Raw genomic sequence first — 26,472 nt, 5'->3', positions numbered from 1 at the left:
GTCATTGATCTACCCAGCATAATCAATGGTATCAGTTATAGATCTAAGTGAAATTTGGGAAAGTCATGGGATTTTGAGACCCTCTATAAAAGAGGCTTTTGCACCACTTCCAGAATAAAATGTTTCACAGTGATTGGCAGAGTTTTCAAGAGAAAATGTAATGACATGCAAGAAAGAGAAATTTTTGTTCTATTTAGATTCTTAGGACTATCAGGAATTGACTACATAATTATGGAACCTATTGGAAAATAAAATTACATGGAATCTTATTTAATGTCATTAAGAGTTTCAAAAATGACACACTAGAGAATTAAACCAACTGTGGGATTCATGTATGTCCCTGGCAGTGAGACTGGGCCAATTGCTTGCCCATGAAGTCAGTTCTGGCAAGAACATTTAAGTTTTTATTTCAAATTGTTATGGATACATGACAGTTGTACATATTTATGAGGTACATATGATACTTTAATACAATCATATATATAATATGTAATGATCAAATCAGGGTAATTGAGATATTCATTACGTTAAGCATTTATCATTTATTTGTGTTAGAAACATTCCAATTCCACTCTTTTAGTTATTTTGAGATGAACAATAAGTTATTGTTAACTATAGTCATCCGATTGGGCTATTTAACACAACATCTTATTCCTTCTATCTAACTGTATTTTTGTATCGAATAACTGTCCCTTCTCCCTCCACCCAACCCACCATTCTCTCTAATACTCTTTCCAGATGTTGGTAACCATCATTATACACTCTATCTCCATGAGTTCAATTTTTTTTTAGTTCCCAGATATGAGTGAGAACAAACAATATTTGTCTTTCTGTGTCTGGCTTATTTCACTTAACATAAGGCCATCCAGTTCCACCCATGTTGTTGCAATTAACATGATTGCATTCGTTTTTATAACCAAATAATGCTTTATTGCATATATGTACCACATTTTTTATCCATTTGTCCAGTGATCAACACTTAGGTTGATTCCATATTTTAGCTATTGTTAATTGTGCTGCAATAAACACAGGACAGCAGATGTTTCTTCAATAAACTGCTTTCCTTCCTTTTGGATATATACCCAGTAGAGGGATTGGGGGATTATACGGTAGTTCTATTTTTAGTTTTCTGAGGAACCTCCATGCTGTTCTTCAAAGTGGTTGTACTAATTTACATTCCCACAAACAGCGTATGAGGGCTCCCCTTTCTCTGCATCCTCGCCAGCATCCTCTATTTCCTGTCTCTTTAATAAATGTCACTTTAACTGGGGTGAGATTATATCTCATTATAGCTTTGATTTATATTTCTCTGATGATTAATGATGGTGAGCATTTTTACATATACCTTTTGGCCATTTGTATGTCTTCTTTTGAAAATGTCTGTTGATAACTTTGCCCATTTTAAGTTAGACTAATTTGATTATTAATATTACTTCTGACAGAAGTTTGTTTTACTTGTCTTTTATTTTTTCCTATCGAGTTCTTTGAGCTTGTCAGGAATATTTTTTAAAGTTAGCTGTTTTTTTTTTTTTTTTTTTTTTTTTTTAAGAAATCTTATACACCATGATCAAGTGGGCTTCATCCCTGGGATGCAAGGCTGGTTCAACATATGCAAATCAATAAATGTAATCCAGCATATAAACAGAACCAAAGACAAAAACCACATGATTATCTCAATAGATGCAGAAAAGGCCTTTGACAAAATTCAACAACCCTTCATGCAAAAAATTATCAATAAATTAGGTATTGATGGGACGTATCTCAAAATAATAAGAGCTATATACGACAAACCCACAGCCAATATCATACTGAATGGGCAAAAACTGGAAGCATTCCCTCTGAAAACTGGCACAAGACAGGGATGCCCTCTCTCACCTCTCCTATTCAACATAGTGCTGGAAGTTCTGGCCAGAGCAATCAGGCAGGAGAAGGAAATAAAGGGTATTCAATTAGGAAAAGAGGAAGTCAAACTGTCCCTGTTTGCAGATGACATGATTGCATATCTAGAAAATCCCATTGTCTCAGCCCAAAATCTCCTTAAGCTGATTAGCAACTTCAGCAAAGTCTCAGGATACAAAATCAATGTACAAAAATCACAAGCATTCTTGTACACGAATCACAGACAAACAGAGAGCCAAATCATGAGTGAACTCCCATTCACAATTGCTTCAAAGAGAATAAAATACCTAGGAATCCAACTTACAAGGGACGTGAAGGACCTCTTCAAGGAGAACTACAAACCACTGCTCAATGAAATAAAAGAGGATACAAACAAATGGAAGAACATTCCATGCTCATGGGTTGGAAGAATCAATATCATGAAAATGGCCATATTGCCCAAAGTAATTTATAGATTCAATGCCATCCCCATCAAGCTACCAATGACTTTCTTCACAGAATTGGAAAAAACTACTTTAAAGTTCATATGGAAGCAAAAAAGAGCCCGCATCGCCAAGTCAATCCTAAGCCAAAAGAACAAAGCTGGAGGCATCACGCTACCTGACTTCAAACTATACTACAAGGCTACAGTAACCAAAACAGCATGGTACTGGTACCACAACAGAGATATAGATCAATGGAACAGAACAGAGCCCTCAGAAATGATGCTGCATATCTACAACTATCTGATCTTTGACAAACCTGACAAAAACAAGAAATGGGGAAAGGATTCCCTGTTTAATAAATGGTGCTGGGAAAACTGGCTAGCCATATGTAGAAAGCTGAAACTGGATCCCTTCCTTACACCTTATACAAAAATTAATTCAAGATGGATTAAAGACTTAAATGTTAGACCTAAAACCATTAAAATCCTACAAGAAAACCTAGGCAATACCATTCAGGCCATAGGCGTGGGCAAGGACTTCATGTCTAAAACACCAAAAGCAATGGCAACAAAAGCCAAAATTGACAAATGGGATCTAATTAAACTAAACAGCTTCTGCACAGCAAAAGAAACTACCATCAGAGTGAACAGGCAACCTACAAAATGGGAGAAAATTTTTGCAACCTACTCATCTGACAAAGGGCTAATATCCAGAATCTACAATGAACTCAAACAAATTTACAAGAAAAAAACAAACAACCCCATCAAAAAGTGGGCAAAGGACATGAACAGACACTTCTCAAAAGAAGACATTTATGCAGCCAAAAAACACATGAAGAAATGCTCATCATCACTGGCCATCAGAGAAATGCAAATCAAAACCACAGTGAGATACCATCTCACACCAGTTAGAATGGCCATCATTAAAAAAGCAGGAAACAACAGGTGCTGGAGAGGATGTGGAGAAATAGGAACACTTTTACACTGTTGGTGGGACTGTAAACTAGTTCAACCATTGTGGAAGTCAGTGTGGTGATTCCTCAGAGATCTAGAACTAGAAATACCATTTGACCCAGCCATCCCATTACTGGGTATATACCCAAAGGTCTATAAATCATGCTGCTATAAAGACACATGCACACGTATGTTTATTGCGGCACTATTCACAATAGCAAAGAGTTGGAACCAACCCAAATGTCCAACAACGATAGACTGGATTAAGAAAATGTGGCACATATACACCATGGAATACTATGCGGCCATAAAAAATGATGAGTTTGTGTCCTTTGTAGGGACATGGATGAAACTGGAAAACATCATTCTCAGTAAACTATCGCAAGGACAAAAAACCAAACACTGCATGTTCTCACTCATAGGTGGGAATTGAACAATGAGAACTCATGGACACAGGAAGGGGAACATCACATTCCGGGGACTGTTGTGGGGTGGGGGGAGAGGGGAGGGACAGCATTAGGAGATATACCTAATGCTAAATGACGAGTTAATGGGTGCAGGAAATCAACATGGCACATGGATACATATGTAACAAACCTGCACATTGTGCACATGTACCCTAAAACCTAAAGTAAATAATAAAAAAAAAAAAAAAAGAAATCTTAGCAATTTTTGACTTTTCAAAAATATCATGTCATTTTCTCTTTTTTCTTTTTGCTGCCAGAAGTAATATCCCTTAAAAATATGACACTATTTTGTGATTGTTTCCAGATAGTCTTAAAGGAGAGAAATCACAACATAGCTGGCTACCTCCTATTGCAGGGAAAGCATAGAGGGAATCTTCTCAGCAAAAGATAGTAGCAAGAAAAAAGGAAGAAATCACCAACAGAAGGCTCCTAGAAAGAACATCAAGAGTATAATCTAGATTCCACAGCTCATAGCTGACTCCAAGGTGATGTGAAGCTAGATTAGATTCTGCTCCAAATGCTGTGTAAAATGAATCCATGATCCAATGTAAAGGAGGTTATTGGAGGAAAAATACTTCAGTGAGTTGGAACTTTAAAGGCACATCCAATATCATGGCTCAGTTCTGGGGTAATTAGCATACATTATGGGACTTTGAGAACTTTCCCCCACTATCTTTAGTAAAAATCTTAACATGACATTTTGCAACCATTCCATTTTGAGAGTTGGCAAGAGTTTGTACTTAACAAGAAAAATCTTACAAATGTGAGTCCTATAAGGCATTTGCTATATCAAGAATGGATTTTAAAATAAATAAAATTGAAACAACAAAAACAAATCCTCAAAGCAGAGGAAAACTTCTTTTCTTTGCGCAGTATAATTTGTCTTCATGTGCAAGGTAGGAGAAATATGTATTTAGCAGATTTTCAGTTTAGAATCTCTTCTGTAATAAACAGTAAAGAAAAGAACCAGCTGTCTAACATCACCTAATCTGAATGAAGGTAAAACTTAATTTGAATTATTTAAGCAACAATTAGCTAAATAAGAATAGTCTAGTTGTGTCTCATCCAGCACCCTTTTTCATCTCAGCCTGCAATGTAATCTTGGACCTGTTTATGTAGAATCTATACTTTCTTGAGTTTTATTCAGAGTATAGGCAGATATAAATTTTCTGTTTTAATTCTGTTCAGAAATAAGCTTTTCTTTTTAAGTCTCACAGTCTATATGTATTTTACTACCACAATTGCAAAATACAAGGCAAGGTGGTCTCAAGATGGAATTAGCCTTTCAAACATGTTGGTGATGTAAAAACTCTGAAGAGTTCCCCTGATATTGTTCTTCAAAAATTGTACTTAAAAATTCAAAAAAACATTCAGAGAATTAGTTTAAAGAGGGCTTAGTGTTTGATTTCCTTTCTGTTTTTTTTCTTCAATTTTAATAGGCTAGGTATCATTGTGAAAAATATCGTCAGATTATTAAATAATATTAGTTGCAAGGTTACATGTCAGAATAATGATGCTGTATGTAACTATTTTCTAGCTAATTAAACTTGAAAATATTAGAGCCTAGATAAAGCTCTGTCTAATGGAGACTTGTCACATGCTGCAAGCATTTTCTATCTAGTTTCATTAACTCTGGTATTATAGATCATACTATGACATTGTTAGCTCAACTGTTATGGTATGATGTTTTAAACTCTCAAAGTGTTTTCCGATACTCTTCTATGATTATCTCAATAAATATTCAGGTGAGGTAAGTAAGGCCAACTTGGTGACCTCATGTTCTTCATGCAGACATAAACTTAGAGTAATTTAGAAAAGCTATAAGAGTGTCACATCTATTTTTGCTCTTATTTTTGCTAATTATCTAGATTTCATAAATGTTGCCTGTGTAATTTGCATGTATACTCTTTTGAAAACAGCAAAAATTTATTTGAAACACAGGTAGTACCATTTTAAATCTGTACTTATACATTATACTAATGCATGATAGTAAGTCATTGAAATTTACTACAATTTATGAGACATTCTTAATTATCTTTCAATTTAAAAAAGTAAGTAAATATTGATAATATTTGAAAAGTTGAGGATTAAAGACTTATTTAAAGTATAAGTTTCAAAAGTTCCATGAAATAGCAGGACATTTAGTAATTATTAATAAAGTATATTCAATTAAATAAAGTAGCTTCCAGAGATGCCCTTTTAAATTGTCATCAAGAAGTGGAGTTGTTTCATGTTTAGGGTAGTGAAAATTGGATATAAGAAATGGAATTAAAGGATTTCACAGAGCATTTGTTACTATCATAGGATATCTTAATGTTCCTATATACCTGCTATATTATATTATAGTTTTAATTGCTGATCATCTCTTCTTACATTTTTTTTCAAGGCACCATGTAGCTTCAATGTGAATAAACAACCACTAGATGGCAAATTTTCCATTTTTTTAGAGCACCTATAGATGGTATATCTAATTTTGAGATGCATTACATGCTTTATACTTAGTCAATATTTAATAAATTTACTTTTTTTTGTAACTTTTAGCTTCTTACTCAAAAAATAATAGCAATAAAGTTCAGTGTAACATGTCAAGATCGCAGAAAACAGTCTTATAATTTTCCTGTAATAAATATTAAAAATATGGAATTTTACTTACACTATTCTCTCTAATATAAACACATACGAGAAGTTTTTTAAGTTTTACTACAATTTAATCATATAATACAAATTTTTGTAAATTGCACTATACAGTGAACCCTATTATTCAAGACATTCTATATAAGTAAAAATTCACTCATTTTCTTCCCTCCGTCACAGAATTTACATTGTAAAATTCTGCCCCATTAATGTAAAGCCTATGAGCAGTATTCATACTTCCCATTGTTCATCTAATATTGGCAATGAAGATAAAATAAAAAAGTTTCATATGGTTACACAGTGAAGCCTTCTGTGCAGAGATGCTTTCTAGAAAACTATTTTGACTTCCCTCTTTCTCATCTCCTATCAGGAAGAAGGCAACAAGACTCAATGTACATTATTTCAGCATCAAATTCTGTAAAGTAAGTGTAATGGATAACTCCTTGGGCCATATAACAAACTCAAGAAGTATTTGGCCCCAACATATGATTCAAGGCAAGTGAGATTTACATTTTTATGCAAAGTAAGGATAATAAATACAATAGATAAGTTTATGTGATTTATAATAAACATTAAAAATAAATACACCATACAGTAAGATTTTTGTCTCATAATAACATTTTTTCATTTAATCTTAGTTTAATGAAAGTTGTTAATTAAACTGAGATTAAACATTAGTTTAAACATTAAACTAATAAACAGCTTTCATTAAACTAAAGTTTAATTAAAAAGTTGTTAAATTTTTTATATGGCAGAATAGTATTTCATTATATGACTATTAACACATTTATTCATTCTTAATCTATTTATGTATTCTGACACTTATACAACACTATCTTGATTAGTGTAGCTTCATAACAAGTCTGGAAATCAGGAATGTTAGTTCCCAAATTTTTTAATTTTTCAAAAAATTATTTTGTTTATTCTAGTTCCTTTGAATTTTTATATAAATTTTTAGAATAAACTCATCAATTTGTAACAAAAAAGCATGCAAAGGTTTTCTTCAGTGATATGTTCATTTTATAGATCAACTGGAGAAGAATTAACCACATTAGTAGTGAGTCTTCTGATCTATGACTATTACATATTCATATTTCTTCATTATGTGGCTCTTTCTTCTCAGCATGGTTTTTCAGTGTATGAGTCTTTCACATCTTTTCTCATTTTTATTATTTCATAATATAAAATGTATCATCTTTACAATTCAATTTCCAATTATTCATTGTTAATATATAGAAATCCAATTGAATTTTGTGTGTTTATTCTGTATCCTGCCACTTTGCTAAACTTGCTAGATTTCTTTGTCGATTTCATCAATTTTTTATAGACAATTGTATCTGCAAAGTTTTATTTCTTCATTTTTACAGAGATGATCAATTTGTATTCAAATAAAAAGTTTTGTATTTTTAGTAGAGACGGGGTTTCACTAAGTTGGCCAAGCTGCTCTTGAACTCTTGACCTCGCAATCCACCAACCTTGGCCTCCCAAAGTGCTGGAATTACAGGCATCAAGCCTTTTTAGTACAACAGGATTTTTGCCTATATTTGCATTTCAAGATCTTCAAAACCATCTTTAATTTTGCTCAGATTATCTGTATCTTCATCAGATCTTTTCTTTAAAGTTTTAAATAACTATCTTAAATGAAGAAAAGTAAACTAATCCTTATCTGACCTAAATCAATATGAAAATTTCAGACCATTTGTTTTTTACAACTACCACAAACATACCTAAAGTTATTTTAGATGGTACAATAAAATCAATAATGTGATGTATTGGTCATGACATTGAGACTCTGATTAAAATGCTGCCCGTTTTTATGCTCAGAAACTTGATTCAATTCCAACATATGCTACAGATAACAGTTTTCTGTATATTCTATAAGTGTTCTTGGTCAAAAATAACCAAAATTTGACTTAACATGTAGACATGAGAAGCATAATACCTGAGGATACATAAATTATCTTTGGAGACTTGTAAAAAGAAACCAACAAACACAAATATCTGATTAATATTATTTTCTATGTTAGCCAGATACCAATTTCGATTATATAAGTAGGCTTTATTTTTCTAAACAATTTGAAATAGTACCATAGAAAGGCTAATCATACAGTTTACAAAATATTCATTAAAAATTTATAGAAGAAAAATACAATATTGTCCTTCAACTCGCATGTTTCATTGTTGTAATTTAAAAATTCCTATTGCATCTTGTACTTATATATAAGTACATTGTAGTATAAACTATAGTTTATACTACCTTTCTCACAGGTAGTTCTGGAGTTTTGGGTACCTGCAAATCCAATTCAATAGCCATATATATATATATTTTTTTTTTTTTAACACGAAGTCTCGCTCTTGTCCCCCAAGCTGGAGTGCAGTGGTGCGATCTCGGCTTACTGTAACATCTGCCTCCAGGGTTCAAGCAATTATCCTGCCTCAGCCTCCCAAGGAGCTGGGATTACAGGCACTTGCCACCATGCTTGGCTAATTTTTGTATTTTTAGTAGAGATGGGGTTTCACCATGTTGGCCAGGCTGGTCTCAAACTCCTGATCTCAGGCGATCCACCCACCTCAGCCTCCCAAAGTGCTGGGATTACAGGCGTGAGCCACCATGCCTGGCCAACAGCCCTATTTTTTACGATCGTTTTAGTTTCTCTAAAGCACACTTGCTCAGAGAGTAGGGTGCCTAGATATTGTGAGCTCCTGGGTAGAACACCATGTAACATTTATAAATTCATCCTAACATAGATAAAGTAAGCTTTCCCCAAATAAAGTATTATTTTTGCTAGTTTTGGTTTAAATAATAGTAAACTATGTAACACAGAAACCTAGGATAAATTAGCAAAAAAAAAAAAAGTAAAATTGAGTAAGTTTGTTCCATTATATTATTTTTTCTCTAAAATTTGGGGTGGTAAATAAGATGAATATTATTTCACGTTAGTTTCATAAAAGTATAGTCTGAGAACCACGTTCCTGAGAAAGTAGTCCTTTATCATTTTCAAAGTTGGTTATCCCCTTGACTGAAGCAGAGATGATTATTATTTTAAACAAGTGCCAGGTACATGTCCCACTAACCTCCATGAGATTTTTAATGGTGTGTGCTCTCTTTCAGTGACAATACTTTATCAATAGTTCCAACATTCATAAGCAGATTTTCTATCCTAAAGCCCTAATTTGGTCTCCAAAATAATTATTTCTTTCCATTTCTAGGTTATATTTGCATATTGTTTATTAATTATAAAATAAAATACACTGAATGAACTAGAATTTAGAAAATAATAAAGTGTTTTCCAACTTGGGCTAAGAAGTCATCTTTGAGTAAGACTCACCTAGAATTTTTCCATCACTGTCAATTTAAGAAGTCTATTTAAACATTCAAACACAATCTCCACCAAGGGAAAAAGAAAATTATTTCTCCATAACCTCAGATGCTGCCTCTTTTCTTTTGTTCTGTTTGTTTGTCTAAGCATAGAGAAATAAGATTGGGCAAAATGGCCAATATAGTATCTGGAGTCAGATAGAAAGGGTTAAAGTCCAGCCTTGTTACTATCAAGTCTGTGATTCTAGGAAAATTAATTACCCTCTTTATATTTCAGTCTCCTTATCTATGTAATCATTATACCAGAGGCATACATAAATGTAGCAGGATTATAAGATGTTATGAATTTTAACTTACACATATAAATATTCAACATGCTAACTGGCAAAAAGCAAGTTCTTAACCAATGCCACTCAATATGATTATATCAAATATTTATTCATTTGACAGTATTTATTAACTACCTGCTCCATGATAGGGGTAGAATGATGAGTAAAACAGACATACTCCTCTCCACTCGGAAATTCACTTACAGACAAACAAAATCAACACAGATATTAATATATGGTTACAAGCTTCAATAAGAAATTTTTTAAAAAGTAGAGAACAGTTACTCCAAGAAGACAAAACACAGGATATGAATTTGTTTGGGTGATCAAAAATTCCTTTCCTGGGAAAGGTACAGCACGTTTCTGCATGACATCTCTGTGATGAATAGGGATGAACTCAGGAAGGGAGCAGTTAAGGAAAGGATAGTCTCTATGCAAAGAAGGAAAACAACTTTGTGAGTTCCGGAGGCAGTGAAAAATTATAGGGAAGGATATTAAGTCTGGAAAACGGAGGGTAAGGGGAAGGTTGGTAAGTGAATGGCCTACATAGCAAAGGACAGATCATTCAGAACCAGGTAATCCATGGTATAGATTGTAATCAGTTGGCGTCCATAGCATAAACTGTGATCAGCGAGTGTTGAAAGTCCTTTGGTGGGGAAAAAGGAGAATGATGGAGTGAGGGATGTGGAAAAAATAGTTTACCATTCTTAATTTTTATTGACTTCAGTGTAGAGAATGGACTTGAGGAGGCAAAGATAATGAGGGGAGGTGATAAGAGATGGAAGTTGCAAATCTGGAGTTGAAAGAAGATCGTAGCTTAGACTAGGTGCAGACTGGCTGTGAAGAGATGTGGGACATGTATAGGAAAGATTTTCTAAGCAAAGCAGCAATTCTTGAAAGAATAGTGAAATTGAGGGGAAAGAAGATATTGACCAATGTGACCCTGGAATTCTGGCTTGCACAAACTAATTCACAGAAAGCTATTCTCTGAAATACAGTAGAAGGAAATTGAGCAAGACAGAATAAGAATTATAAGCTCAATTTTGTACATGTTATATTTGAATGGACTCTATGACATCTATCAAAGAGGTCAAGAAGAGAGGTGGCTGGGCTAGATTTAGAGATGCAAATCTGAAAAGACAGTTTATGGATGGTAGCTAAAACCACTGGATAAAATGACTGCACTCTGTAAGAATTCAGAATCTAAAAAAGCAAGCAGTTAAAACATGACATGTCTTCTCCCACTCACATCACTATAAAATGCAAGAATATAAATATTGCTCTTTGGTGTTTTAGTTTACTACATATGGAATCTTGGGCAGAAATATCCACAACAAAAATATATGCTTATCTGAATATCCAGGAAATCATATACTTTCTAATGTATATTTAGACAGGGAAGTAGAGAAACTAATGATTAATATGCCAGTGAACTATTATAGAAAAAGTATTGTTTATGTGGTCAAGGTAGTAGAGCACTGAGATTTATTTAGGGTGGGATGCAGGTAGTGAGCATTTAATTTAGTAAGATAAGAAAAAGGTTGGGTTTTGGCCCTAAATTGGTTTACCACAATATTTCCCACTACCTTTATGTTTCAAATCTGTGATAATTTGACCTTTCCAGAATTCTGAGATTGTGAGCAACTTTCCCCAAATGTCCTCCATCTGCTGTTCTAACCAGTTTACTCAACTGAGCTAGTCATACTTGTCTAAAGCAATGTTCTAACTAGTATAAAACTAAATGAAAAAAGAGAAGATAAATAAAATGAATAAAGATAATGTCAGAGAAAGGGCCAACTCATGTTTTATATGCAAGGATTAATTTAGCAGAAAAGTCAGAATTTATAAAACACAATGCTCATTATTAAATATGACATCATTGTTTGGTGATATAATAATTACCTAAGTGATAAAAATTGTCATACAGTGTTCATATAGTTTATGTAGTCACTGATCATCATAAACACTGTGTAGCTTTTCTGGATGTGCTGTCACAGAAAAAAATTAAACCCACATTACCCATCATTTTGCATACATTTCTAAAGCATAATAAAATTTCCATTCAGAATTTTACTTTGGAAATGCTGTCTCTTCTAGGCAGTGACTCCTACTTTTACTGCATATTACAATATTATATACTGATAATGATTAATTGCTAGTTTTACTAGTGTGGTTTTCAATCAATCATGAGCACAGAACCAATTCTCTGTGAAAGTTTAAGAACATATAAGTCCATCAAATACATACAGTGCTAACTGATTTGTCTAGTAAGAAACTAGACTAAAAATAAAATTGGACCTGATTTTCAATAGTTTACACATGCCTAATCTCATAAGATGATTCCAACAATAAAGATGATTTTGGTTGGTAGATGGGTTAATTTAGGAATTCTTATCACTCACAACTCTTTGTGAATAAAAGTAATAAACTATTTTCAGAAGAAACTTGTTAAGTCTGGTGTTTTTTTCCTAGCCAAGCTGTTTGTTCTCTTATTAGTTTTAATTTATTATAATTTCTTAAGTCACTACTCCATTAATGTTTTCAAAACTCCAAATTACGTGAAAGTCTTTATAAACTACTAATGCTGAATATGCCTTGTTTATTTTAAAATGTATTTGTCCTAAAGTAAACTTTAAGAAAATATGAAACATTAATATTTCTAGAAGCTTATTCAAATAAATTAAAAATTGACAAACACACATAATGTTTAAATTTCTTCCTGAACTGTTAGAGTCTCAAAACTATCAGTTTTAACAAAATAGTAATTGATAAATACTTAACCTAGTTTCCTTTTAAATATATAAGGTGAATTGCTTAATGTTTCTGGATAATTCCTCCCAAAATGTGTTTATATTTACTCAACAAAAGGGTATAAAAATTTCAGTACATTTGATTTTTTAAATTATAAAATTATAGGTAACTAGCATATTAAATAACTTTTAATAACATTTAATAACTTCATAGTATTCATAGTACCTAATGTTATAATTCTTTTTTATAAAATATTTCACTTAATGAAATAATAGATAAACTTATATTTAGGTCTTCTATATAGGGAAAAACCATTGACACAATTGATAATTCCAGATTATACTTCTCCCTCATTAAAATTATCTTACATTATAGTACATGTCTTAATATAACATTAGAATATGTTCAATCTCTGAAAATTAAAATTAAAATACATATAATGCATATAATTGAAAAATTTTAAGGATATTTTTAAATCTATAACCACATATGTCAGCATAATTAGGGAGCACATATATATACATACACATATATATATACACATATAGGTTATACATATATAATTGTATCTATTCTTTTTGGTACTTAATCAAGTTTATAAGAAACTGATTCAATCAACCAAAAGATTAAAAAAGATGCTTCTGTTACTAATTTGTTACTGTGTAGTACTTAAAATTTCTTAATATATTCATTATCATTTTCCTATATTTCTCCTGTAGTTCTTCTTTAATAATGTATTCTGATATCACATGAATCTAAATGCAAATCATTTCATATCCTGACTATATTCCAAAACCAGTAATCGTGTGGTTTAGAATAGTAATGAGTCAATTCTCTTAAAATGTAAGACTCGGGAGTTTTATGTCTGTGAAGGATTTTCTGTAAGTCTTCAAAGTAGCAGAACTCTACACAAAGAAGCATAATATTAGAAATAAACTAGAAATAAATACTGAGCTGCTTACCAAGGAGACAAAATTTCAATACTGAGCCAACAAATCACAACAGCCAAATGCAACGGGACTCCACGACAGTTTAATTCACAGACTTACTCTGAACAAGGCAAGAGTGAACACAAAGTAAAAGGACCAGAAGAGAAGTTGGGACAGAGAATAAGACAACGGCATTTCAGGAGCAAAAAGAGAGGTAAAATAATGTTGCTGTCCAGTGGCCTCATTTTGTCCACCTCATTACTCCTGGAATAGATTCAAACCACAGGGACCTTAGATAATATGCTAAGTCAGTTACTAGGCCAATATATGAGATGCATTCTGATGATGTGTAAAGCAAAATTTCACCTTCGGATAATGGAACAACTGATATAATTTAATGACGGTAGATGACAGAAGAACACCATAATCTCAGGAATATGAGAACCACTCCACTTGAAGACTTACAAAAATGCATGTAAGTTCAATTGGTGGCTACAACTTCGAAAACTTCCAAAAAGAAAAGTGATGTGTCTGAACCAATAGAAAATAATGAGCAAACTTGTAACAAAATTAGAACTTGAGTAATCAAAACCAGGGTGGCATCTTTTAACCCACATTTTCAACCCGAAACATTTTAGACTTAGTAGCCACATGAGCACACGCGGTGAAATGTGTGGAAATTGAGAGATGCTTGGAAGCCCCATGGGGACTTACTGTACCTGTGTCCACATCCTTCACCTGTTGCCTGGCTGGAGTTGTCTGGCTCCACTTTGAGCTCTTGCAGAACCAGCCCTTTTTCGTGTGGTCCAGGAAAGTCCATGCCTGGCACCACCTCCTCCTCTAGGGACTCCACGTAGAAGAGAGTCCTGGCTGGCTGCTGGGTGCCCTGCCCAGGAGCCCCTTGCTGCAGCCTCGTGGCAACTGGAAGCAGGGTGCCATTCAGCGGATTGAAGGAAGAGGAGGAAGAGGACGGGGAGGACGACGAAGAGGAAGAGGAGGAAGGCTTCTTCCAGAAAGTGCTCACACTGCTTCTCTCTTGGCTTTTGAGCAGGCGGCTCTGGCTGGGTCCCCAGTGCTCAAAGCTGCCACTGCCGTCCTGTTGCAGGCAGCCTCCCCCCGCCGGGCCGCCAGTGGACGGGGACGGGTGGCTGAAGAGTTTCCAGCGGAGTCGCAGAATGTGCTTCACATCGAAGTCTTTTCGCCCAGAGCCTGACATGCTTTAAGCGCAGAAGGCAAAAGGCTGGCAGCTCACGCAGGAGTAGGCTGGTCAGCAGGTAGGGGAGGACAGCGGGGCCCAGGGGCGGAGGAAGAGGTGGGATGCGCCCTCTGCACCCCTAGAGCCAGAAGACGCGAGGCGGGCTGCGCGCCTTGCCAGGCGAAGGCTGGAGCGCAGACGGCAAAGCCGCGCGTTTCAGCCACGGTAGGGTCCGCAGGACCTGCGCGTGGGGACACCACCAGGCAGGAGCAGAGGCAGGACTGGGACTCCAAAAGCTGAGAATCCTCGATGCCCTCGCGAGAGCCCCGTGGTTATGGCGAGGTGGGACGACCCTTAGGCTGGAGATGCGCGAGGGAGGGAGGTCTGAGCGCTCCGAAGCTCCGGAGGCGGCTGCAGCTGGATACACCTCACTGGGATGCGCTTGTGGCAGAGCCTTAGTAGGGAAGGTGGTGGCGTTCTTGTCCTTGCAGCTCAGAGTTCAGTGTCTGGAAAGCGCAGAGAGAAAGAGCCCCAAGTCCCGAGGAAGCGTACCCCTCGCCAGATCTCTTGGTGCACCTGCTCCCCTGTCCCTGGCCTTTTCGAGGATGCCCTGATAGCCTGCCGGGTGGCTCTGAGAAAGTCAATTGCTTTCTGCAATGCCAGAAGAGGTGGTTTTATATAGTCAGTTTGTAAAAGAGAAAAATAGATATTCTAGCGCATATAGGGAGGCAAAAGAAAAAGCCCGCCTGTGAAGCTGTCAAGGTCCTCACAGTACAATTTTCTCTCTGCCTCAGCGCCTCCTCCTCCCCCGTAAGTGACGCAGATGTGCACTGGGGCCTATACAGAGAGATGGAGGGAGGGAGGGAAGGCTTCTATCTTCTTTATGCAAGTGAGACTGCTGCTCTTATTGTCCCCTTGCGTGAGTCTCGTCACCTTTTTTCATCCTCCTTCCTCACTACATTACTGTGTAGCAATACAAGGAAAGAAAACAGGCATTATGCTTTTGCATCAGTAAACACCACACATGAATCATGGCAGTGTAAACTTGATAGGCTGCCATCAGTTTGCAGGTTGCAGGTTAATGGCTTGATTATTTAATAAACCGAATCTTTTAACCTTTAGCCTTAGTCTCTCTGTAGTAAGATACAGAAGAAACAGATGCTGGCGTCAAAGTGTGACGATGCCACCATCCTGACACTTACATTGTGATTCTGCTATTAAGGCACCCAGGCACTGCTTCACTCCTGGGGCCAGAGGCGTACGGTAGAAATTTGAAGATGGGCATCTGAACACGGGGGACGGGTTTTGCGAAATCAGTGCATTTGGTGTGTAGCCTCGGAATAAAAGCTGTTATCAATGTAAATCAAGAATGGAATAAAATGATAAAAGAGAATTGCAAGGCATAACCTTCTAGTACATAAATCATTGTATACTATGCATGGAAGAGTTTAGGCAATAAATGACAATAGCCGAAGGCTACTTACTATTTTGCAAATAGATGTTTGGAAAAGACGTGTTTTTCCCTTATATCTATATTTAGAATGGTGAGGATTGCGATCACTTTCAGTACATGACTACTTGGAATGTTTTAACCTTTCCTTTAATGAACCATTAAAATAGAACCCGGTAGTCTTTGTTGAAGGCAAAGGGACCAGAGATGCAATGTGTTCCCTAACTCAGCCAGGAATATGGTTGTTGTCCATTCATGAAATTCACAGTTTCAGTAGCCCCCAACAGAGCATAGGAATCAACCACTGAAGTGCAGTTAGACTAGTCTCAGTTACCCCCAAGGTTGAGCTGTAAACATAACCAGAAACCAAAGCTAAATTTGGAGTCCTTAGGCAAAGTTGGACGCTTTAATAAAATAAGAAATTAAGTACACAAAAGACCTATTTTTAGGGGAATAAAAATCACTATAGTGCTTTCAAAATATTGATTTATGCCACAACAGCTGGACTGCAATCCCTTGTGCCTTGATTTTTCTCTCAGTATTCAGTGATTTTTGTTTGTTTTTTGTTTATTAAGCAAAAAACACTTTTTTAAAGCCAACAATGGTGACAGATCATTTTTATCCAACAATGAAATCAAGTAAGTATTTCCCTTAGGGAAGAAAATAGTTTATGGAATTACACATCACAAACAGTACAGAGGGAAATTTCCATCAGAAGTAATGTTGAAAGTTGAAGTGCATGTAATTAATTTATATAGAAATTAGTGCTTCATAGATTATCTCATTTGATTTATTTAAAATAATATAAAATAACATAAGGCAAGTCTCTGTATCTATATTTTTCAATCACTGTTCAAAAACTGTAATATAAAATCTATTTGTTATTGTAAAATTTAATTTTGCAGTTCCTTTTTCTCTGCAATACTAATAAGAATATTCCACAGTTAAAAGTTAGATGTTTAAAGGACAATATTTTATATGACCCAAAGGAGATGTAACATTAATTTGTGGTATAAAGGAACATGAATTAAAAATATTGTCACATTTAGCAGATGATGAATAATACCTATTTATTAGTCTTATAGTAATATTTAGTATGGTTAAAGCACCGCCAGAGCCTATTACGGAAATATAAGTACCTTTCTATATTTGTCAATCTGAATACAATATATAAATTTGAAAAAATCACTCTTCTTGGGAATGTATTTAAATAAAATTCAACTTAATTATCAAATGAAAATATTTCGAATTTAAGAATTAAACTATGCATGAAGTTATGTTAAACTGAAGTGATTGACAAAGATGATTATATTATTTTCACTTGATTGTTACCATACTACAGTATTGTAGAAAAGGAAGGAGAAATTAAAATAAGAAAAAAATGGAAGAAAGAGAGGAAAGTGAGAAGGATGAGAAGAGAAGGCAAAAAAAAAAAAAAAGAGGGAGAGATTGCAAGAGAGGGAAAGACAGAGAGAGGAAAGGAGGAAGGAAAATAATTTGGTTGGATATTATGGCTTAACTTGGCATATTAGATAAAATCCTTGAAAAATATACTTTGTAAAATACTGCACTAATTAATTTGTTTATTATTTAAAAATAAAAAAACTTTGATTGATCACTTAGGTCCAATGCAAACTAGTAACAAATATGAAGGAATTGGTCCGATGCAACTTGCTGGAAAAACTCACAAAAGAGGATTGTTTAACCAGCCATAATTAATAATTGATTTACGAGTCAATTAAATTAAGATTTAAGATAACCAAGCTTATAGGCAAGAAGACATTGACATAATAAAGACCACTTTTAACAATCCCAACAAACACACTTTGTTTTAAAGACAGAAACTATTTAATTATTCTAACACTATTGAATTAAATTGAACTGTCAGTTGAATCAATCAGAGTCTTTCAAATGAATGTCCATATGGTTGCCATAGTTTCCTGAAACAGTGTAAGCAAAAAGCTTAATCAGGATACGGAAAATCTGCAGAATGCTCAAGTATTTACTGTAATACACAAATACAAAACTCTTCGCATAATTATTAAGTCAAGCATGGGCATAAAATATATCACACTGAAAGTTTCTACAACTCAAATATTTAAACAATAAGCAAAATTGGCTTTGGATCTGTTTTAGTCCATTATCTGTTACTTGTAATAGAATACCTGAAGGTGGGTAACTTATAAAGAAAAGGAATTTATTTATTATAGTTATGGAGGCTGAGAAGTCTAAGCTCTAGGGGCTGCATATGGTGAAGGTCTTCTTCCTAGTGGGGACTCTCTGCAGTGTCCTGGATCTACACAGGCATCATATGGCAATGGGGTTAAGCATGCTATCTCAGGTCCCTCTTCCTTTTCTTATAAAGCCACTAATCCCACTTCCATGATAACCCGTTAATCCACTAATTCATGAGGTTCTGCCCTCAAGACCCAATCACCTCCTAAATGACCCTCTCTCAGTATTCCATAACAGAGATGAATTTTCAACATGAATTTTGGAGGAGACAAAAATTCATACCACAGCAGAATTCAAGAATTTTCTAGACTGAAAGCTTCTCACTTTTAGTGACTATTTTATAAACAAACACAATTAAATGTATACTTTTCTAGGAAAGTGATTTTTTGTATCTTTTTGGCAGGCCTTCTACAATGTCTAGAAATTTGCTTCTACATGATAAAACTCAACAAAAACATTTGAATGGCTAATTATGGTCCAATTTGAAAGTTCATGCCTTATAATGGCTCCTGTGATTTTGTCTTTGATTAATTTTAACAAGATGTATTTATATACATTTTATTAGTCCATTTTTGCACTGCTATAAAGACATTCCTGAGACTGGGTAATTTATAAGGAAAATAAGTTTAATCAGCTCACAGTTCTGCAGAGTGTACAGCCTTCTGCTTCTGGGGAGGCCTGAGGAAACTTATAATCATGGCAGAAGGCAAAGGGGAAGCAGGCACGTCCTACATGGCTGGAGCAGGAAGAAGAGAGAACTAATGTAAAGGTGCCACACACTTTCAACCAGATCTCATGAGAATTCTATCATGAGAACAGAAAGATGGACGTCCACCTTCATGATTCAATCACCTCACACTAGGATCCTACTCTAGCACGGGGATTACAATTCGACATGAGATTTGGGTGGGGACACAGAGCCAAACCATATCATACATTAATATAAAATATTATTTAAAATTAGAGAATACCATTTAAAATAATTATATAGAACTCTTGATGTATACTTCAAATAAAAATTGTTTTGCAGTGACTTTTTTCCCAAAAATGATTGAAACATAATACCGTATAGCACTAATGTTAAGTTATCCCATACATAATCAAGGGTTCCTACCTTTTAAAACAAATACACATAACCATTCAGGGTCTATTAATCTTCATTACAGTATAGTTATAGTTTACTTAAGTGGCAATTAAGTGACTGCTTAATAAACATTTGTACATATTCATTAATCCCCAGGGGCCATTCTAATCCACTCAACCTCCTTGGTTTATTTGACCTTTTGATTTAGATCTGGCAATACATTTGTATAGTTGAGGAATTCTTATATAAATTGCTGAGTTAATTTCATTAGTATGTGAATTCAAAATGGCATTAAAATGATGAATTTCTATTAATGATGAGCGAGGTTTTATTTGTGTGCCTTTTTATTTCCCAAAATTCTGTGCAGAATATTGACAGTGGTTTATGAACATTCATTATTTTCACTTTTGTGCCAGGTCCTGTCTGGTTAATCACACTGCTGAGGGACTTATGATATGATATATATATGAGATGGAGTCTCACTCTGTCGCACAGGCTGGAGTGCAGTGGTGCGATTCCTGCTCACTGCAAACTTCACCTCCTGGATTCAAGCGATTCTCCTGCCTCAGCCTTCCAAGTAGCTGGGACTACAGGCACCACCACCACACCCAGCTAATTTTCATATTTTTAGTAGAAACGGGGTTTCACCATATTGGCCAGGTTGGTCTTAAACTCCTAACACTGTGATCCTCACATCTCGGCCTCCCAAAGTGCTGGGATTACAGGCATGAGCCACAGCGCCTGGCCTATGAAGTGACTTTTAAAACACTTTCTATCTGTTTTATTTTCATAAAAGAGTATTTATAGATTGAATATTGAAAAATATTTATAGATTGAAAACAAATATATAAATATAGACATATAGATATAGATAAATATAATATATATATACATTTAATATGTAATTATATTTCAAGAATATTTTCTAATGAGTAAAACACTTTTGGTGGCATGATATCCTATTTTGTATAACACTAGAGTCTTTAAAAAAGAAAACTGCTTAATACTTATTTACAAAGGGTTAAGATTTCCCTAGTATTAAAAAAGTAATTTCATTATTTTGCATATTGCACTGAAATTTGCCTGTATCACCATGTGGTAAGGTGAGTCCCCTGAAACTTTAATCAGTATGATCAAAATAAAATAGTAAGATTATAGTTTATAAAGTACAGATTTGGAAGTTATAGGAGTGTAAGATATTCATATAAATATAGATAAAATAGCATAACTTTGTGGATATTTTATTTTCTGTTGTCTCTTTTGAGACATGGGCTTTTGGAGACTTTAAAATATTTTCTCAAATCAGGTTACTACATTTCTCTTTTCATCTTGAGACGTGTTTGCCAAAACTTTATATTTTCATTCACCTGCATTATTACCAGATCTTTTAAAAATCTAGGACAAAAATGCATGGCTTTAAAAGCTAAGATCTAGTTTGTCTTAACATAATTCTAATTATGGATATAACATAAGTTACAAATAGTTTTCAAATGCTCTTTTTTCCACAAGTTTATGTGTAAGTAATATGTGAAGTTATAATACCCCAAAAAAACATTTTTCAGTTAATCTGTTTTAGAAATAGTACTGTGATTTTTATTTCAAATAAATTATATAATCAGAGTATTGGGAAGATTTTTCTAAGAAATCAAATTACTTTGAAACACTATTACTAGAAGTAAATTGGCTTCCAAAATCTAACTTGAAAATCACAACTTGACACTTAATATATTTTCCTGAGTTTTACACCCAGTCAGGATGCTTTTGGCTCAACAGTCCAAAAGAATATTACTTGTCAGCCCCATGGGAAGCTAACAAGATGACCCTTTGCCTTGAAGACTGTCTCCTGCAAATGTGGTGACCTCTCCCTTTCTGTACAACTCTAGTCACTGGCCATCATGGCACATGTAAATTCTCATTCTTTATTGCTCAAAGGAAATATGACATGGACTTCACACAATAATATACTAAAGTCTAAAAAATATTAAAACAGATAAATCTGTAAATTAAAGCACTACATATAATTATTGAAATTGTAGCCTTAAGATTTCATGTGATGTCTAGGACAAAATTACAAGTAAAATAATAGCGGCAAAAGGAATGATGAGTTTTCAGATTATGTTACATTCTTTAAATTTCTTCACACTAGATAGATTCCCAGATTAAATATAGAGTATTTTCTTCAACAGTTATGTATGAAACATTTTATACATCATATTATTATTTTCTTTTTAGCTGGATAATGACTCAAGAAACTAAGAAAGGAACTATTATGACATCCTACTAAGTGCCAGACAATGATTTCATTCTATCTTGATAAAAATCTTATTTAGGTAGGCATTATAAAACAGGCTTAATATGAAAAGAAGTAGAATCAACTGGCCACTAATATTTTCTTCTATTCATTGTTTTAGACACTCCTCCACAAGCCGTACTTTTTCTCCTATTTTAAAATTAACGTATGAGAACTAAAAAAATTGACAAACTCATTAAAGGCAGGGATTCTTGATATCATTTCATGAGCTGTGTGAGCTCTGCTTGAACAGAAGAGAGACTCCTGGTATTCTCAAAATTGAGCTCTCTTTCTAACGTGTGTGTGTGTGCATGTATGGGTGTGTTAGTCCCTTTTGTGCTGCTATAACAGAACACTACATACTGGGTAATTTATAAAGAACATAAATTTATTCTCTCACAGTTCTGGAGGCTGGGAATTTCAAGACCAATGCACTAGAGTTTGGTCTAAAGAGAATTTTCTTGCTCTGAACACGCAAAGTAGAAGGCAGAAGGGCAGGAGAGAGAACAAAGGCTGTGTCTCCACATAGCAGAAGAGCAGAAGAGACAGAACCTACTCCTATAAGTCCATTTTATAATGTCATTAATCCATTCACAACGAGGGAGTTCTCATGACAGAAACACCTCCCAAAAGGCTCACTTCCCAACACTGTGGCATTAGGGATTAAGTTTCCAACAGAAGAATGTGAAGCGTTCAGACCATAGCAGTGTGTATTGTTTTCAAGTCTATATGTATGTTTGTGTATTTGTGTAGGTACATGGGTGGCTATATCTCTATAGAAACAAAAATAATGGTTTTTTTGTGGGGGCAACAAATTTTGGAAAATGAAGATGGTCTTACTAGACTAGGATGGTTCTGCAGGGCAAAGAACATGTCTTATTTAATTTTGAATTCACAGTGTCTAACTGTCTATCATGGCATGAAACACCAGTAAATAATGGATGGTTTTGAGTTTATCATAATAAGAAATGGGATAAGAGTAATAATACTTTATAGTGGAGGAGAGGTCAGGAAACATATAATACTTTTTTAAAAGTATTGTGAAACTGTGGCTCTACAATTATTTAGTATGAAAACAAATAGAATTATAAAAATAGTGGTTTCCAAATATTTTGGTGCTCTCATTTGTATTTCTAAAGTACTATAAAATACTCAGGAAAAATTCAGCATATATTATGTATATTCATTTTATCAAACAGGAAATGCAATGTGCAAGTTAGGAAGTGCTTTATTGTAATTCTTAAAATTGTATTTTTAAATCAAGAAAGATTTAAATCTTCACATTTAAATCCATAAGCTTTAGTTACATTAAGAATTCAATCTCTGCATTATCATCCTTTCATTTATTCAAACATAGTTTTTATTGAGCACTTACTCTGTGCCAAGCCATGTTCAAGGTGATGGGGGTGTATCAGTTAAAAAAAAAAAAAAAAGGTAGACCAAAATCTGTGTCCTCAAGGACCTTACATTCTTGAGGTGAGAGACAGAAACTAGTATTCAACAAATAAATAAGTGTATCAGATAATGGAGACATCATCCATGGAGAGAAATAAACCATGGAAGAAATACAGGGAGTTTTGAAGGAAAGGGGGGCTGAGCTTCAAGTAATCTACGTGCTTAAGCTCCGCTGATAAGGTGGTATTTCTCCTGTGTCCAACAATAAGTGAAAGCACGGACTGTTCGTGTATGAGCGACAGTGCCATAGCAGAGGGAATAGAAAAGCAAGGGCCTGGGGCCATGAAAAAGTTTGGTGTATTTAAGGGGTAATAAGTACTAGAAGCGAGTGAGCAGAAAGGAAAGGAGCTCTACTGGAGTTCAAGGAGGCAGCAGACAAGATACCAGATCACCTACAGGATCTTTTAAGCCAGTGCACAGATACTAGTTTTTATTCTGAATGAGATGGAAAGCCATTGGAGGATTTGGAGCACTGGAGTGATAGCATCTGACTTCCATTTTATAAGATCACTCTGGCAGATGTGATGGGAATAAACAGAAGAAAGCAAGGTAGAGAAAAGAAAAACAATGGACAGACTATAGAATAAAGAATCTAAGAGATGATGTAAATGCGGACCAGACATTGTGGCAAGGTCTAGCATTCATAGGGAACCGATTTTCCTTAGAGTTCGTGGTCTTTTTCTTCTCATTTTTAGATGGGAAGCTATGTTATAGATAGTCTTGTCTATCTTTCACTCCCCTAAAATAACTAATTTCTCTATTTTTTTCTGTTCTTCACTGATGCAGGATGCTCACATAAACCTAAAGCATGCTCAGGTCTTCCTGGGCTATATATTCCTACAAGATAAAGTAATTTATATTTTACCCTGATTTACAAAAGAGGGTATAAACTTGTACTTATGCAATATGAATATGTTTTATACCTAATTTGCAGCATAAGGACTATAGTTAACAATGTTCTATTACACTAGAAAGTTGCTAAGACAGCAGATTTGGATGCTCTCATCTCTCCCTGTCTCTCTCCTTCTCTCTCACACACATACACATATGCACACACAAAAGTAAGCATGTTAGGTGATGAATATGTTGATTTGCTTAACTGTGGTAATCAGTTAACTATATATACCTATATCAAAACATCATGTTATATACTTTAAATATATACAATTATAAAAATGAAAAGAACTATGCTTTTTTCCTGGTGCATCTCAAATTTAGCTAGAGGGATAATCAAAGCTCTTCCTCACTCTTCAAGGATTGACAAAAATGCTATGGGCAGTGCAAGAAGTCACAGCCTGAGCAGTGCATCCTATAAATATATTTGCATAAAGCATTTAAATTATAACATTTGAAAAACAGTACGTGCATTATTCCTCCTAGTTGCCTACTGACTGGAAAGCAACATTGTAGAATGGAACGTCACAGGCTTTGAAATCAAATCATGACCCACACCCTTCTCTGCTGCTTACAATTTGTATAACCTTGGGCAAAGCACTTGATTTCTTTGAGTCTCAGCTTTCTTATCTGAAAAATGGAAGTTAATGTGTAGGTCAAATAAAATAAAACCTGTTAAACAAGTAGCTCATTGTTGGTGCCTAAGTAAAGGTAGATATTGATGTTTACTTTGAAAATATTTGTATATTTAAATGACCTTTATATTATTGCAAAAAAAAGTTTAAAAATAAAGCTTTCAATACTTAGTTGGCTTTGCAACTTTCAAAGGCATTTTGTAAAATATCCAGATTACTATTCACTTGAGTATTCACAACATAGAATCACTGATTAATCACAACATTGATTTTTTGGTGAGCTGGTAGTTTTGTAAGTCAATGACAAAAATTGAAAATCAATCTTTTACATAATTTTATTCTAGGAATAGTCAGAATTCATAGATGTCTGCATATTAGGGATATTCTAAAATCATTTCAAGTAGGAGAAATGTAATAAAATATTTGCTTCAGTTGACAAATCACTTAATTTTATCCTCTCTTGTGAGTTGGGAGAATAATGAGAAGTTAATGAATAAGTAATTTAGATTACAAAAAAAATCTTGGCAATAGACTGTAAGGAACTTAACGGAAATGACATTTCACTAAGTAAATCTCTGACAGTGTGAGTGAAACAATAAATTTTACTAGGAAAACTAGAGGTTATTTTGCCAGTTATGAAACCTGACCATTAATATTTATTGAACTGGGTATATGGAATTTATGGATATTATCTACCAGATATAATGCATTATAAAGCCATCGCTGTGGGTTTTTTTGTAGAAAAAAAGTTTATTCAAATGAAATGCTTGTCATATTTCTGGTTTTGAGTAAGAATGCCATATATATATTTCATTTATATATATAGACAGAGAGAGAGAGAGAGAGACTGGAAATTTTTTTTAAAATTACTTTATTTCAAAGAAACAGGCTATCAGTAAGCTAACTTTTCTGTACTTATGTTATTTTTATGACTATCATAGAATGCTAGAATAATTTGTATTATAAAATAGACTTAAAATTTCCTCTGATTTTGTAGATTCCTGCCTGTGGAAACTAAAATTGACACTTATATTTAACAGAACAAGCTTACCAGAAGATTCATTTATTATTTCTGATATACTCTTACAGATATATACTTTTTTTTTTTTTTTTTTTTTTTTTAAGACAGAGTTTACCTCTTGTTGCCCAGGCTGGAGTGCAGTGGCACAATCTTGGCTCAGATATATACTTTTATACAAGCATTGCAAACCCAGACTATAGATTTCTGGCACTCAAAAATATGTCAAGCCATGCAAAGCTAATTGAAACCACTGAATATTTCAATAAATCCATCAGTCAGTATTGAGAATCAGCTGCGTGCTCAGCACTGTGCAGTCAAGTGTACAGGGACATATCTTGGCAGAAGACACACACACACAAAAGAAGGATTTTAAAGTCTAACTAACCCCACAAAAAGATGTTTTAAACCCTTACTCTTGTAATGTACATACAGCTTATGCACCAGTTTTTGACAAGTATTTCTCATGCTTGTCTCTCAAACTTACAAAAACGAGGTCAGAGAGGCCTA

At 34.4% G+C, this 26,472-nt stretch overlaps 1 protein-coding gene across 2 annotated transcripts in view; it reads right to left on the bottom strand.

Annotated features, from left to right (window-relative positions):
- KLHL1 (kelch like family member 1) overlaps positions 1 to 15,676 on the bottom strand; it is a 413,312-nt gene extending 397,636 nt beyond the window's left edge. For both annotated transcript variants that reach the window (XM_055244557.2, XM_055244559.2), the window contains exon 1: positions 14,426 to 15,676. In XM_055244557.2, coding sequence (XP_055100532.1) covers positions 14,426 to 14,922 — 497 coding nt within the window. In that variant the 5' untranslated portion in view covers positions 14,923 to 15,676. The remainder of the gene's footprint in view (positions 1 to 14,425) is intronic.
- Positions 15,677 to 26,472: the final 10,796 nt, after the last annotated feature.

This window comes from Symphalangus syndactylus, chromosome 15, assembly GCF_028878055.3.
Source record: "Symphalangus syndactylus isolate Jambi chromosome 15, NHGRI_mSymSyn1-v2.1_pri, whole genome shotgun sequence".
Classification (NCBI taxonomy): domain Eukaryota; kingdom Metazoa; phylum Chordata; class Mammalia; order Primates; family Hylobatidae; genus Symphalangus; species Symphalangus syndactylus.
This window is presented reverse-complemented; position numbering and strand designations above follow the sequence as displayed.